Source organism: Armigeres subalbatus, chromosome 2 (assembly GCF_024139115.2).
Source record: "Armigeres subalbatus isolate Guangzhou_Male chromosome 2, GZ_Asu_2, whole genome shotgun sequence".
Classification (NCBI taxonomy): domain Eukaryota; kingdom Metazoa; phylum Arthropoda; class Insecta; order Diptera; family Culicidae; genus Armigeres; species Armigeres subalbatus.
In genome coordinates, this window is record NC_085140.1 from 66,092,986 (window position 1) to 66,109,389 (window position 16,404).

The following is a 16,404-nucleotide window of genomic DNA, read 5'->3' on the forward strand; positions in this document are numbered from 1 at the left end:
CCCCAGGATCAGAGAAACGACTGGTATGACGGCGAATGTGAGCAGTTAGTTGAGGAGAAGAATGCAGCATAGGCGAGATTGCTACAACACCGCACGAGGGCGAACGAGGCACGATACAAACGGGCACGGAACAGACAAAACTCGATTTTTCGGAGGAAAAAGCGCCAGCAGGAAGATCGAGACGGAGAAACTGTACCGCGCTAAAAACGCACGAAAGTTCTATGAGAAGTTAAACCGTTAACGTAAGGGCCACGTGCCACAGCCCGATATGTGTAAGGACATAAACGGGAACCTTCTCACAAACGAGCGTGAGGTGATCCAAAGGTGGCGGCAGCATTACGAAGAGCACCTCAATGGCGATATGGCAGACAACGGTGACAATATGATAATGAACCTTGGAGCACGCGCGCAGGACATGCGACTTCCGGCTCCGAATCTGCAGGAAATCCAGGAGGAGATTGACCGGCTGAAAAACAACAAAGCCCCTGGAGTTGACCAACTACCAGGAGAGCTGTTTAAACACGGTGGTGAGGCACTGGACAGAACGCTGCACTGGGTAATTACCAAGGTTTGGAAGGATGCGGTTCTGCTGCAGGAGTGGATGGAAGGTGTCGTGTGTTCCATCTACAAAAAGGGCGATAAGCTGGATTGTAGCAACTACCGCGCAATCATTGAACGCCTACAAGGTACTCTACCAAATTTTATGCCGCCGACTAACACCAATTGCAAGAGAGTTCGTGGGGCAGTACCAGGCGGGATTTATGGGTACCACAGACCAGGTGTTCGCCGTACGTCAGGTATTGCAGAAATGCCGCGAATACAACGTGTTCACACATCATCTATTTATCGACTTCAAAGCCGCATATGATAAATCGATCGGGACCAGCTATGGCAGCTAAGTACATGATAGGAAGAAGCTCAAGAGAGGTCAATGTAAGCCACCCACCACGAGTTTCTATCGGTGGTGATGAAATCGAGGTGGTTGACGAGTTCGTGTACTTGTGCTCACTTGTGACCGCCGTAACGATGCCAGCAGAGAAATTCGGAGACGCATCATGGCAGGAAATCGTACGTACTTTGGACTCCGCAAAACGCTCCGATCGAATAGAGTTCGCCACCGTACCAAACTGACTGTCTACAAAACGCTTATTAAACCGGTAGCTCTCTACGGACACGAGACCTGGACGATGCTCGTAGAGGACCTACGCGCACTGGGAGTTTTCAAAAGGAAAGTGCTGCGTACCATCTATGGTGGGGTGCAGATGGCGGACGGTACTTGGAGGAGGCGAATGAACCACGAGTTGCAGCAGCTGTTGGGAGAACCATCCATCGTACAAACCGCGAAAATAGAAAATTGCGGATACTCCTCAGAGTGCGTGGTTGGCAAAGGGCAGCCATGGACCGAGCTGTATCCCTCTTTGAAAATAGGCGATTTCCCTATTTAAAGCAATCTTAAAAGTAGACGCTTGCTCGGTTTAAGGAAATGGTGGATGTGAACCCTTCTCTAAATATAGGCGCTTGCAGATAATGTTCAAGTTACAACCAAGTGGTGGAATTCAATGGGATGGTACGAGCTCGTGTTAGTCTTATTACAAGTGAAGACATTCTACTAAAAGCTCAAAACCATTTTATTATCAAAATTTACATGTATTTTAAAAATCATTTTCTGTATGCCAGATGACAAGATCTTAAAATATACAATTTTTTTTTGTCGAACCTATGTGCACATTCGATGCAGAATATTATTACCGCACTATCGTGGACGCGCCCTCATACACACATGCGTTTGGGTGAAAACATAAAAGTTTGCTCATTTCTTTAAATTGTGCTAATCTATTTTACACTTTTCTTTTCTTCTGTGTAATTTCAGAGCATGTTAGGACGCTTCAACATCGTTCCAACAGCCAGGGCTTATGTAGTAAATACGTTTCTCCGTTCCGAATATCGATTAACCCAATAATGAAAAATAATGTGCTAACTATACGAAAAGAATTACATTGAAGTTTTAGCTAGCCAACGACCTTATATTATTTTTTTTTATTGAAAACAAAGTACTTGATACGAGATGTCCTCGCTCTATGGCTTTGGTGTGAATTCTGTTCTACTAATTAAACTTCTTGCTAATTTTATTTTCTACAATGGCCTAACAGTTCACAACACTAAATCAGGACATGGTAATTGATTGAATCGAACTCACCATCTACGTATTGGCAATCCTACGTATTTTCTCGCAAGGCCAACTCGAGAGCCTTTTTTGTTTTTTTTTTGAGGCCGCCAGCTTAGCTTATATTAAAAATAATCAGTAATTTATTTAATTCTTTGTATGAAAAGTTACTTGCAAAAACAAAAATCCATTCCTTTATTTTTGAACGATCGCCTTCTTTGTCGACCTTTTCAATTTTTTAGATCAGGATTATTCATATTTTAACTCACTGATGCATTTTATACCACTTCGAACCTGAATTGTATTATATCCACATTACAATGCTTAACCAGTGGTGGGGTGGGCTCCATCGTGTGTTGGAAGTGTTTGTGTAAAGCTCCCCTGAAGCACAGATATCTTCAACGGACATACCTGCCCACATTATTAAGACCGCACGTCGAAACCGAAAGCCGGAGTCACTAATCCAGCACATCGTGACGCGGCCCAGTGAAGCGATCGGGCACGGGTTGGTTCGGCTTGCTTACACAGACAGTAGTAACCTAGCAACGGAAAAGACCGGTACGGACGGCGACAGTTCCAAGTTTGTTCATTTTGATCCAGTAACAGACCAGTTTCTGCGTTTATAACACCTTTATGTGTGCCTTGTTCATTAATTGGGTAAATATTTATTGATAACGTGAAATTTTTATTTTTCAAGGAGCGACTATAATAGTTGATAATGTGCAACGTATCTTGTGGAAATTTGTAATTGAGTACGGTTTTAGATGGTAAAATTAAGAAATAATTTACTCCAAGGTATTACACGTTCAGCTACATGAAAAGACCAATAATGATGACTCAGCAATTCTGATTTTTTTTCTCGAAAACCTGTAACCATTTTTGTTCTATGGAATACAAATGCGTAATTCTTAGACCCTAATATCACTCCAAAAATGAGCTTTTGAAAAAAATATGTTTTCCAATAATGATTCTGAAATTTCTAATGAAGAGAAATTAGTGCTTTATTGATTTAGAGTGGTGACTTATTCCTATTCATCTCACCATTCAAAATATTAAAATTAAAATGACGCAATTACAGAATATATAACATTTTAGTGATAACGGTTGGAAATGACCTTTTCCAGAAATTGACGACTTCGGCTTGTAAAAAGAAAAGGTCGTACGATGGCAAGGAATTACATAATTCTCCATGACAAAATATGGGACGACGATTTTGTAATGCCCGTATAAAATGCAAAACGATTTCTAATGAAAAACTAATTAAAGTTATGTATGTGAAAAATGGAAAGTTACATTTGAGCTGCATCATACGAAAAATAAAATATATATTTTGAAATAAGATGTTCTAAATATAGCTTCTTGTTTTTATATAACTTAAATCAAATAATTTTCAATTAGAAATCGTTTTGAATCACGAGCATTTTAAATCGTTGCCCTATAGTTCGTCAAAGATGATTTTGATGTTTCTCACCATCGCATGCCTTCTTTCTTTTTACCTCTCGAATTCGTTAATAGGAGAGCTGCCCAAATAGAGCTTCTACCTAATAATAATCTTGCCGGATGGTGGGCTCGACTGCTGTTGGGCTGTTTGTGTGAAGCCATAGTACTGATATCTTCTTTGGGGATTAAAGGTTCCCCCAAACACACGCGACGCGATTTCGCCGTCGCTTGGCTACTGCTATTCTGTCGCCATTGGTATGCAAGCGTAAATGGAACATGGTAGGCAGCGACGCATTGACGCACAGCGACAGCGACATTCGCGTCACGTGTGTTTGGTTTGGAGGAACCCTAAATACCTATAGTTGATGAATAATGACGACGCGGCGAAACCGAGAACAGAAGTCGTCATTCCAGCACAGCGCCATGCAAAGTTGGTTGGGCTTCACCAGCGCAGTATGTAGTAACTAAGCAACAACGGTCCACTACATTCGACTACTGAGATGGCGTGAGGCAGTCAGTTAAGACCTTGTTCATGTCGGTCCAGTTCAGTATCATAACAGTTTCTGGGAATATATCAACTATGTTTGTGTTTTGTTCTCTAATTTGGTGAATATTTATTAACAACATAGGTACGTTTTTATGCCTTTTTTGGTATTTTCGGAGATCGTCTATAAACTTTAATGATTGACAATGTGATTTGCTTTTTTGTGTTAGTTTGTAATTAGATACGGCCTTGCTGTGAAGCAATAAAGTGATTCAATCCAACATCAGTTTTTAAGGTAGGAAAAAAAAAGTATGAAAATTACTCAGCACTTTTTGCACAAAAAATGTTTAATATTTCATTTGAGGCTGGGGAAAACATGATATTAATACGCAACCGCTGTAAGCAATACGAGGTATGGCTGAACCAGGGCTGAGTAACGTTTGAAAAACTCCAAGGTCCAGCCCAATCGGGTTATACGCAAAGGTGACGTTGAACTACGTAGCTATGTGTAATGTACAGGTTTTCGACTCTTCCGTTCGATGAGACCAAAGCAAGCATTTTTCAAGCCCTGGGTGAATCTGTTTTCGTTGTTTATCCTGTGCTCCTGAGATTGAGTGAGCATTACGAACCATGATGATGTATATAATTTTTAAAACAACATTTGAAAAGGAGCTTGAGCTTGAGCTTGATTGACTGCTCGTAGTTGCTACTCCATTATGACCAGATCAGCTGTTCTTGCACAGGGAACCAACAGATGTTTGCTTGGGACTAGCGCACACATCTTCAATGTACAAGTACTGGTGATCTCATTTGTTAGGTCATACTGGCGCCTGCCACGTCAGAATGCAAGTCAATGTAGGGAAGGGGGAGGAAATGATGATGCAATCACTCGCCCACTGCAATCCGAATATACCTCTGCACTTGCCACGAGTTCATGCGGAATTTGTTGGAATTTCTGGATTAGGCTGGAGAGGCAGAGGTCCGTCTTGGTTAACGAGCTGCCAATGTGATAGATAGGAGAAGGTAACTGATGGAATTTCTAATTGAATGTAGGAAACGAGCTCTATAGTTCATTTCCAATTCTAGCAGATTACTGTAAGAATACTCAAGTTGAAAGTATAGGAATAGTAATGGAAACGGTATGGAAGTCCATTTCCAGTTCCAGCGATTGCTAGAACATGAGAAATAAAGAGAAAGATACAAAGTAGGAGAATGGAACGGACCTGGGATTGAACCCATGACCTCCTGCGTATGAGGCAGAAGCAGTAGCCATATGACTACCAAGCCCGCTTCGAAAAAAAAACAACATTTGAAAAGGATGATAAAAATAAAATTTTCAAATAATCGAGGATGAGACACACTCTCAAGCGTATCACATATCCAAATTATCGATTGATAAAAACTTCGATTCGAAGCATTGGTATATGCTACTTTTGAACTTATTTGCCTACATAACACAAAAACACGATTGAACTTCATTGTTCACATTGAATTGTTGTTAGTTAAGTTTACATTAAAATGAATCGATTCCAAAATTTGGAAAGTTATCGCCGATAACAACTCGCCTACGTTTCACACCTGAGAAGTTATCAAATGATAATTCCAAGAATTATCGTATGAGAATGATTCTGTACAACCCTGGCTTATAGTGTACCGCTGCAATCGTAACCGACGTAAACTGGAGCAGATACTTAGACTAAGCATCAGCCACTATAAGTCTGTCTAAACACCCCGCGGCTCATTACAGAAAAGCTCATCGTGAAAGCTGGAGTGCCAACGGCGTTTGATGGTCACCCTTTGGAGGAAGACAGAGTAGACGCGTCAAAGAAATTTGAAAGTTTATTCATAAGAATTATTATTCCTTCACGTGAGTTGCGTCGGGCTTTGCGTTTTATCCGGCCGACACCTAGGAATTAGCATGATCGAGCTGAAGAATGTTTCCTAGAACGCATCCACTGCAGAAGATTACGAGACCCCCTAATGACATCAATAGACGTAAGCCGGAAGCTGCCGTCAAACGCCCCCAAGCTTTCGAGAGAAAATGCGCGTGTAAGTTAGCAGAAACGAACTGCACCAGCTAAAAACCCTGTAAGTTGCATTATTTTACATCTATGCCAACTTGAGGTCTCCAGTTAGGCGCAAAGGCGCAAAATCTGGAGATGGCGAGATCGATTCTCGATCTGATCTAGGATGTTTTCGGGTAAGGAAGATTATTGGCATAGTGTATCCATTGTATTTGCCACGCAAGATGCATATTAATGCAATGGTGGACATAGAAAGCTTTCAATTGATAACTAAAAAATTCTAATAGATTACTAAGTTAAAAAGCAGGCCATGTTCCAGTTGGAATGTAGTGCTATGGAAGAAGAAGTGCTATGGAAGAAGAAGATTAACTAATTCACCGAAACCGATTGTTAAATTGTTAGCAAGTTTTCAATAGTAAATATTATCTTACATAAATATTGTAACAAACTGGAGTCGGATTTTACGCGGAGGATATGGGCCGCGTGAATTAAAACAACGTAAAAATACTGGTTAAATACCATAATAAATCTGAATAAACCGCGAAACTTCCAAAATTCGTGTGAAAAAAAAATCGCATAAAAAGCGATTTGTTTAAAGATAACCGCGTAAAAAACGACTTCAGTGTACATCGGGTATGAAGCGTTGACTCTTCCTTGATTGAATGGTCCAAGAAAATTAAAAATCCATCGAGAAACGGCTGAGATATTAACGATCAAAGTCTATCATATTTTCGTGATGTTTTTCGATTTTATGCTATCGTAAAGTGTACCCCAATATTGAAAAGACAGACGTAGTTCTACGTCAAAAAACATGCTTGCTGAACTATACGCAAGCCCATTGCATGATTGAATCTTAAAAACGGAAAGTACACAATCTTCTAATGATTTTGACGCACATTTGTTTTAGGATACCCTCTCTAGATGGTACCGTAATTAAACAGCTTATTTTGGGTGCGTAATTAGTGGCAATTTTACTGTTATCGTCTTTCGGTAATTTAAGGCAAACCGAGGCGAAACGACGCATCGTGCTTTTTTTAAATTTGCTGCCATTTTCAATTAATTGCCTGCTTTAATACTAAAATGCAGAGTGTTTCTCATGACAAGTGCATACGATATAGGTAGGCTTGGCGGAGTTATTTCGATTAATATCGCCATGAAAAATCTACATGCCTGATGTATCCTAACGGAACTATAAAATCTATACTTTCGCATCTTTCGCAAGTACATATTTTTGTAGATCGCTTGGGTATTCCTTTTTTCAAATTATTTTTTATCACCCCTTAACATTTTATTTGTTAATAATCACTTGCGGATTTTTTTTAAATCTCCCAGCTTAATTTTTAATTTCTCAATGTATCTGCAAGAAGACCTTGTCAGATCAATTATTTAATTTTCGAACGAGATGTATTAAAAATAGTGAAAATTTAATTTAAAATCAAATTTCACATGAATAAAGAATTTGCCTAAACGTAATAAGAAAAGTACATTTATCATGTCAACCCGCTTTGCTCTACGTTTGTGTAATCAATCACAAACTGATAAGCAAATGATAATAAGTAAATCCAACACATATAGGATTCGTAAATTTTATCTCATAACAAGCCATCGTGTCCGATAAGGCATCCAAACCTGATTGTAGCATAAAATCATTCAAAATAGTATCTCAGTTCAATTTGTACCTCCATTCCTCGCACAGATATCGAACCTTTTCTCCTCTTCGAACAACATGTCGGTCGCTACCTACGAAGAAGTCCTCGATCTCCCGAATCATCCGGAAAAGCTACTCATCGATGTGCGTGGTGCCGACGAGCTTGCCGCAACCGGACAAATACCGACCAGTATCAATATCCCACGTAAGTAGCTTTCGCCTTTTTCACCCAAATCACTATGACGCAGCAGTTTTCAAAACAAAACCCCAGTTGAGCAAATTGCCAAGGCGTTTTCCCCGGACACTGGTCCTGAGGAGTTTCAACGATGTTATGGAGCATTGAAGCCTAACCCAGACCAGTACATCATCATGTCCTGTAGAACGGGAAGACGAAGCCAAATGGCAATCGATACCATTACTGCTCTCGGTTACACAAAGTAAGGCAATTTAGAAATAGTAAACTCTGTATGTCAAACCATCGGTCCTGAGTCTCGGGGTATTTACGTAACCTACATACAATCAGACAACTCGTCCTTTAACAGCACGTCACATGAATGGAGATCCTTTTTCCCCTTTACCAAATTCCTCTTGCAGTTCCCACCCTAGAGCAGACGTTAAATCTTTCGGCTGACGAGTTTAAGGAAAAATACGGTCGAGACAAGCCTAGTCCCGACCAGGAGGTTATTTTCCACTGTAAACTCGGTGGACGGGCACAGACAGCCACCGATCTGGCCACGCGCCTCGGATACACCAAGTACGTGACCGACGACAAAGACATGGATGACGATCGCAGCACCTCCTAGAAACGGTTCCTTGGTTCATAATGCTTACAATGCTGTACATTGCTTTTTTTCATTCCTAAACTAGTCGTGAAGTGGTGCTGGGGTCATCATGTACATCAGTCTCGAACGCAATGTAGTGGAATGGGCAATGGAAACGTAGATTTAGACCAATTTTGCCGCTCATTTTGTCATACCTCTGCATTGCCTTTGGGGCTCTATTGATAGGAAACCTAAACATATTATTCGATATAACTAATTCCACTCCAATTTTAGTGCTCGCAACTACAAGGGATCCTGGACCGAATGGGCATCCAAGCAGGGTCTATAAGTATTCAACAGTGGAACTTGAATCATAGGATTAGCTTTGCCCCGTTTTTCTAAAATTCATTAAATTGAACAATTAAACCATATTTGTGACTCTATTTTTATTTTCTCCGATAGCTTCTTTTGATCCTTTATTTGTAAAGCCAGTTCTCCAACCAAAACTCATGTTCTATTTCTCGGAGATTTCCATGGTCTCAGAAACCTTCCAAAGAGTAGGTGGCACGTTGGTTTCCTTCGCCCCTACCTAGAAGACATCTAGACTTGGCATCAATGAATTCTTGTTCCAAATTGGAACTTCCAATTGCTCTTTTCATTGAACTTTTTGCAAGGGCAGATAATTAAAGCTATGTCCATTTAGAATCCGGAATAATAAAATCATCTGTATCTCGTTAACGGATTGACGTACAAATAAGGTTAATACATCAAAACAAAGGTAATTCACTGTACTTTAAAGAAAAAAAAGTTTGTTTTTGGAGCGATCATATAGCCTTTACCGTATACTTAGTATACGAGAAAGGCAAAAATATTGATACAAATCATTTCTTCTTGTTTCTAGTGAAAATTCGCACCTTCTTCTTTATTCCTCTCATCAAAAGTTGCACACCTCCGGAGTCAACTTCCTTGGCACATTTGTTCCACATTTTGGTCATCTGAGTCGCGTCCCGAGCTGTTTTTCCACTTTTCTTAAGCTTCCGCTTCACTACTGTCCAAAATGTCTCGATGGGCCAAGGCTGTGGGCAGTTGCGTGGATTTATGTTTTCATCGATGAAATCTTCGTTATTATCGCGGTACCACTGTATGACTTCCCGGCTGTAGTGGCAACTCGCCAAATCTGGCCAAAACTTCACGGGACCTTTGTGGGCTTTATAGAAGCTGGACCGCGGTTTTTGAGACATTCCTCCGTGTACAGCTTCGAATCAATTATCTTATTCGTCACAAACACTTAAGTCTTTGCTCCACAGCTGCATATCCCTTGCCGAAATCATCTGTTTTTTTTTTGCAAGTTGGTCCAAAAAGCAAACTTAAACTTCGCAGGAACTAGGGACACGGCAGGTATTTCCGTCCATCGTCGTAGGGGCTAAAACCAATGCTAGAACTCCACTATAGCAGAACGTTTCTCCTGAATTTACGATTTGGTACGTATGAGTTTAACAAAAAAGCGTCTCTTTTATTGGTTTTCGAGACTATGACGAACAGACGCAAATACCTGCCGTGTCCCTACTCCTCGTGCCGTCGCCATGTAGAATTTTTGGCTAGGAATAGGCTGACCATACGTACCGTATTAAACGGGACAGTCCCGTTTTTTAGACCTTGTTGTGCTGTCCCGTCGTAATCTAAAAAATCCTCAATTTGTCCCGTTTTTTCATTGATTCTTCCAAAATAAAAAAAAATTTTTAGGCAGGAAGCTAAAACCAAATCCAAAGAAAGTGGACGAAACCCATAAAAAAAGTGTGAGATGTTATTTGTGTTGATTTTCAAAGAAAGCTATTTATGCCGTTATGTATTTTACATGGATTGACTTTCTTAAGGTTTTTCACAACTAATTACAACGGGAGATTTCTTCATACAGTTTCATTTCAATGACTTTTTGCTACTTATTTCGAAGCCAATTAAAATTTGACCAATTTTATCAATGAATTAACCGGAACCGGTAACTTGGTAGCCGAGTACATCCTGAATATCAGGTCAGGCCTCAACGTCAATAAAATGAAGCGCAGGGACAGACATTCTAATTCCCAGATTAAGTACATTTACGATTTTTTTTTTCTAGCAAAGTAGGTAATTCTGTTTTGCTACATATTTTTCAATCTATTGATTCTTTTCGAAACATAAAGAATCATTCAAAGTCTCTGAATATTTCGAAATCATCTTATGTAAAAAATTGACGACAATAAAAAAATGATAAATCAGTTGAACAAATCTGTGAGAAGTTTGAGGCAATTTCAAACCGAGGGAAAATTTGTTCTGATTTCGGTCCTCACGCACTTTAAGGCTAGTTTACAGATCAGGAGCTTATCTGAAAGTTTCGCTTCCATATGTGTGGGCGGTATTTATGGGATTCCGTTGAAGGTAGTTAGAATTTCGACCCTGCCTATAAATTAGCCGGAATTTGTTTTACTTTTGGCGACGAAATTGCATGAGTCCCGCCCTTTTAGAAGCACATGGAAGTAAAATCAATGGACAATATTCCATATGTGTGAGGCTACTTTTAGCGTCATTTGAATAAATTTCGATCAAAAAGTACTTTGAATTGATAAAAGTTTACATTTAAGCACATGCCCGAACCATATTCATGGAAATAATTAAAATTACATTTAATTGCATATTATTCGGCAACTCGGCCGTACGAAAACCATTTTTTTGTTAAATATCTTGGCTGTGCATATGCACAGCATATATTTCGAAATGGGCAAATTGATATGAAATTTGCGAAAAAGAATCCACGTGTCTTGGAGGGCCTCGAACCCTCAACCTCCTACTCCTAGGAGGTTGAGGGTTCGAGTCCCTCCAAGACACGTGGATTCTTTTTCGCAAATTTTATATCAATTTCCCCATTTCGAAACATATGCTGTGCATATGCACAGCCAAGATATTTAACAAAAAAATAAAATTACATGTTATGTATGTTCTTTTCTTGTTAAGATTCTTGTTATTCTTATCCGTAGATTTTCCCTCACTTATATTCATGAAAAAGGGTTTTAGTTCGAAAAATCTATAATCCTACCCTATTGTTCTTTTCGCATATGCCTTTTGACAGGGTACTTTGCCTTTTTTTTATTTTCCAATGAATTATTGGCAGTGGCTGATTTTCTACCCGCCCACTATGGGGGATCCCCATACAAGCGAGCGGTCAAAAATAAAATTGGACTTTTAAAGTGATTTTCCACTTAGTTTTAGCTGTGTATGGTCGAAATAGCATGAATATACAATTTCCAACCCCCCCCCCCCTTTGGGGATCGTCTATGAATTACGTAATTATTTTTTTCATAGGTTCGATTAACGTGACAAAGCAAACCTATTTGGGAAGTTGAAATTTCGTGCGTTTTCTTAAGGAGAAGGAAGGGGCTGTACAAAAACTAAGTTCAGCAATTTATGGACATTATGGTGGCGATCATGTTAAATGACATTAATTTCATGACATTCCGTGATATTTTTTGTTCTCACTCTCATGCCTCACAATTTGTATTTAGAACAATTTGTTTGACAAAGTACTAGGATCTGAAGGATCATAAAGCATTAAATGTTAATCAAATAATCAGAATTGAAAATAACTTTTGAAAAAGGGTATTAGCAAATTAGAAATCGCAATCCCATGACATTTTTACGTGTACAAGTTATTCAAAAATGAGATTAATATATTCTCAAAAATGTGGACATTCATTGTGGAATGTAAGAATGCTCCATTCTTCCGAAAAGCAAAATTCTTTTAATTTAAATAACAACACTATTTGAATTACTTTTGATTTGTTTTCATGATTTCTACAAGTTATATACAGCATCATTCTTTTTCTGTGTCAAGGTTTAAGTCTTCAATGATATTTTCTTCAATTCCATCAACGATGGAAGATGAGATAAATTCATCTAAAGTATTAGAAGATAAAGAACTTTTGAAAATCTTCAAATATTACAAAATTACGCATGGCATAAGAATAACTAAGTGAAAAATTTTTTCCAACGTCTCCTCGTTATCCAAATCGAGCTTAAAATGGATCTGATTCATGTAAGGCACGAAGGAAAATGTCAACATTTGCCTCTCTTGATCATTTTCTTGCATTATGAGTTCTAAATTTCTTCAACTGTTTATATTGACTTTCCGCTGGTTGTTCAGCCAGTGAACCTCAAAGTGTAGATGAGTGAATAAATATTTCCCTACCATTAGCCAGACATTCATGAACACTAGCAGGAATTTCATACGCTCCGTTCTAACTAAGATATTGTTCGTCTTTACTTTTGCAATAAACATGTCAGGAATTATTGATTCCAGGAGATTTATAAATATTTACATATTATGAAATCTCATATTTAGTTCTCCATCAGTAGCTAATGAATAGCTCAGAAAATTAGGTTTAGAGAATGACTCAAACCACTCAAGCCCCAAACGCATTTCAGCGGAATGGCGACGGAAACAGTAAAATTTGACAGGAAATATATGAGCGAACTGTTAAATCCTTCCGTTACCGTTGTGCTGCATTGCATTGGGGTTTTATTCATTTACTCCTTTGAAAAGTTAATTAAATGAGCTCAAATGGTTATAAATAAAGTCGAAGTTATTACCAATAAATGTATTTTGACCATACCCTTTGAGCGCATAGTTCAGTCTGACCCATTTTCAATAGGAAACGATGGGACTAGATTTCCCGTCGAATGAAACTTGTTGCGAGAAAATCGGACACAAATAAGTGTCTAAATGGCGATTGCGTTCTTTTGCGCACATACATACAGACGCGCATGCACACACATACAGACATCACCTCAATTCTTCGCGCTGAGTTAGTTGATATATACCACTAGGGGTCTCCGGGCCTTCTATCAAACATTCGTTTTTGGAATGAGCATTAACCTTGGAGTACGAGAGAGGCAAAACACGGTAAAAAACAAATGAAAAAAAATCAGAGTGACTTAACTCTGTTAATTGCAAATACTGGCAAGAAATTCTTTCGGGACATTTTAGTCGAAGCTTTGTCCTTGATGTGTATCATAAAAGAACCCGGGGATTCCTGAGGAAAAAAGTTCTTCACTATCAAAGTTGAAAATAGCGTCGTTTTGGAAAAAATATTGCTTCCGCATTTTTTCAATTTTTTTCACAGTGTAACCATTAGTTTTTGCACACCATTTAAAAGCTTATACAATAACCTTTGTAATGATGTATTAACATTGAAGAAAAAACATTTAAAAAATATTTCAATAAATAGTTGAAAATAAAATATTTTTTCAGAAAATTTGCTAACTTTTTTACCCATTTCTGACTTTGCCACCTTATATCTTTGGAACTAGTGCACCTAGAGACTTCAAATGAATTATTGGCAGTGGCTGATTTTCTACTCGCCGCAGCCACATCCAGGCGCTATAGTATATGTACAAAATAGCCAGCAAGAGTTAACCGCCAGAAATGTGTATGGCGAAAGACATCTAACGCTGGTTTTCTCAAAATTAGGAACTTTTCATGAAAAACTATTTGGTATCGGTTATGAGGGATGGTGTCCGCTACTACGCCTACCAAATATTTTTTCGATTAAAGTGCTTAATTTTGAGAAATCGAACCTTAGATGCCTTTCGCCATACTGATTTCAGAAAGTTAACTCCTAGTGTGCCGCTGTAAGCACGCTCAAAGCAGTTGATTCATTCAGAATTTCTCTTAATTAGAGTATTGACAATGGAGAGAAAATATTTTAAAATAATTCGGAAGACATGACATTTTCGATTAATGACCGCCCGAAATCCTATAGTGCCGCCGCAGCCTCATCCAGGCGCTATAGTATATGCACAAAATAGCCAGCAAGAGTTAACCGTCAGAAATTTGTATGGCGAAAGACATCTAACGCTGGTTTTCTCAAAATTAGGAACTTTTCATGAAAAACTATTTGGTACCGGTTATGAGGGATGGTGTCCGCTACTACGCCTACCAAATATTTTTTCGATTAAAGTGCTTAATTTTGAGAAATCGATCCTTAGATGCCTTTCGCCATACTGATTTCAGAAAGTTAACTCCTAGTGTGCCGCTGTAAGCACGCTCAAAGCAGTCGATTCATTGTTCGATAATGAATTATTGGCAGTGGCTGATTTTCAACCCGCCGCTTCCACACCCAGGCGCTATCGTATATGCGCAAACAGCCAGCATGAGTTAACCGCCCGAAATTTGTATGGCGAAAGACATCTAACGCGGGTTTTCTCAAAATTAGGAACTTTTCATGAAAAACTATTTGGTACCGGTTATGTAGGATGATTTCCGCTACAACGCCTATCAAATATTTTTTCGATTACTGTGCTTAATTTTGAGAAATCGAGTATTAGATGCCTTTCGTCATACTGATTTCAGAATGTTAACTCCTAGTATGCCGCTGTAAGCACGCTCGAAGCAGGCGATTCATTAGAAAAGTTTTTGATATTAGTCAGTAATAAAATCCATGTTTAAAAATAGATTTAAAATTTCAAAATTCCACTTTTTTTTAAAATATTTTGAAAATGCGTTAATTATGTAAATAATGTTCCTTCGTGTTTTTTTCGCGCCCCTTTGAAGAGTGAATTATTGTAGTATTTTCCACAACTAACTTAATACTAGAGAAGGTTATGGTGGTGAATGATTCACTCTAAAAATATTCTCTACAAAGAAAATGAAAATTAAGCCCATACATTTTGAAATTTCCACAGCACAAGGTTTTTTGACATGTCCCGTTTTGCAAGTGCGTTTGTCCCGTTTTTTCACCAAAATGATCTGGTCAGCCTAGCTAGGAAGCTGTCCTAAATCCATTTTGACGTAGGTTCCATCGTCGATGAGCAGGATTATCAACGTGGGTGTGCAGATTTTTTTAAATTTTTGACTCGCTGAACGAAATATCGTGAAATTTATACCACAGCAAGCGGGCGCCTAGGTAGACAAACTTTCCGTGCCGCTGCAATACAATAAATGATTCCGGATTCTAACTGGACATAGCTTTACTCGAATGAAAATGATGCCATTGGTCTTTCTTCGGCTCTAAGGACGCCGCCGATGTTGCAAAAGTTGAATATTTTTGAATTCAGCTGAAATAAAATGATGTAAGGAAAAATGTACATGTTGGCATAGACGAGCTCGGAGGTCTAGTGGCTATCGCTTCTGCCTTATAAGCAGGAGGTCGTGGGTTCAATTCCATAGCTCGTCCCTTTCCTACTTTGTATTTCTATCTTAGTTCTTTCTGTGTTTCACGTTTTACCAAAAACGATTCCTACTGTTATAACCTTCCACACAATCCCAAAACCTCCCGTGGTACCTATGAGAGGTCGTAGAGTTCTCTGCATTTTTCTTAAGTAGGTGTTCAACAAACTACCCTTCTCCTTCCTCAGCATTTGCAAGGACGTGGCCAAGACAGATCTCGACTATTGGAGAGTGCATTGCTTCCATCTAAAAGTTAGTAATTAGTCCCAAATCAATATCTGTGGTAACAGATGAAAGTGATAATACTCTCATTCAATAGTCTTGGCTTGTACCACCTACGAATTTGTGCGAACTGCTAAATGCTAATGCTAATGCTAAGAAAAAATGTACATGTTGGCACTGCCCGAACGTCAAAACCTTTTGAGAATATTAATTAATTTTGCAAAAATTTGAGATTATTAATTAATTTTGGACGAGACGAAGTTCGTCGGGTCTGCTCGTACATAAATGAATAATATTGAACCGATTTTAACAATTTTGGGACTTGAGACCTCCGATCGGACCAAAAAAACCTTTCGGAACCTCAAAACGTTGGAGCAAGTCATAATTTTTCATACAAATAGCGTTGTTCTTGCTGACCAGTGTGTGGCCCCAAATGGCCGTAGCAAATATGACAGCAGCCCTC

General features: G+C 38.9%; 1 protein-coding gene across 7 annotated transcripts in view; it reads left to right on the forward strand.

The window, feature by feature from the left end:
- The window catches only part of LOC134208783 (rhodanese domain-containing protein CG4456-like), a 43,503-nt gene extending 34,551 nt beyond the window's left edge, over positions 1-8,952 (forward strand). The window contains exons 1-5 of one of the 7 annotated variants that reach the window (XM_062684727.1): positions 4,175-4,233; positions 4,319-4,383; positions 7,809-7,965; positions 8,355-8,514; positions 8,816-8,952. In XM_062684727.1, coding sequence (XP_062540711.1) covers positions 7,839-7,965; positions 8,355-8,514; positions 8,816-8,870 — 342 coding nt within the window. In that variant the 5' untranslated portion in view covers positions 4,175-4,233; positions 4,319-4,383; positions 7,809-7,838 and the 3' untranslated portion in view covers positions 8,871-8,952. The other 6 variants (XM_062684722.1, XM_062684728.1, XM_062684723.1 and 3 more) reach the window with 6 other exon arrangements.
- The last annotated feature ends 7,452 nt before the right edge of the window (positions 8,953-16,404 follow it).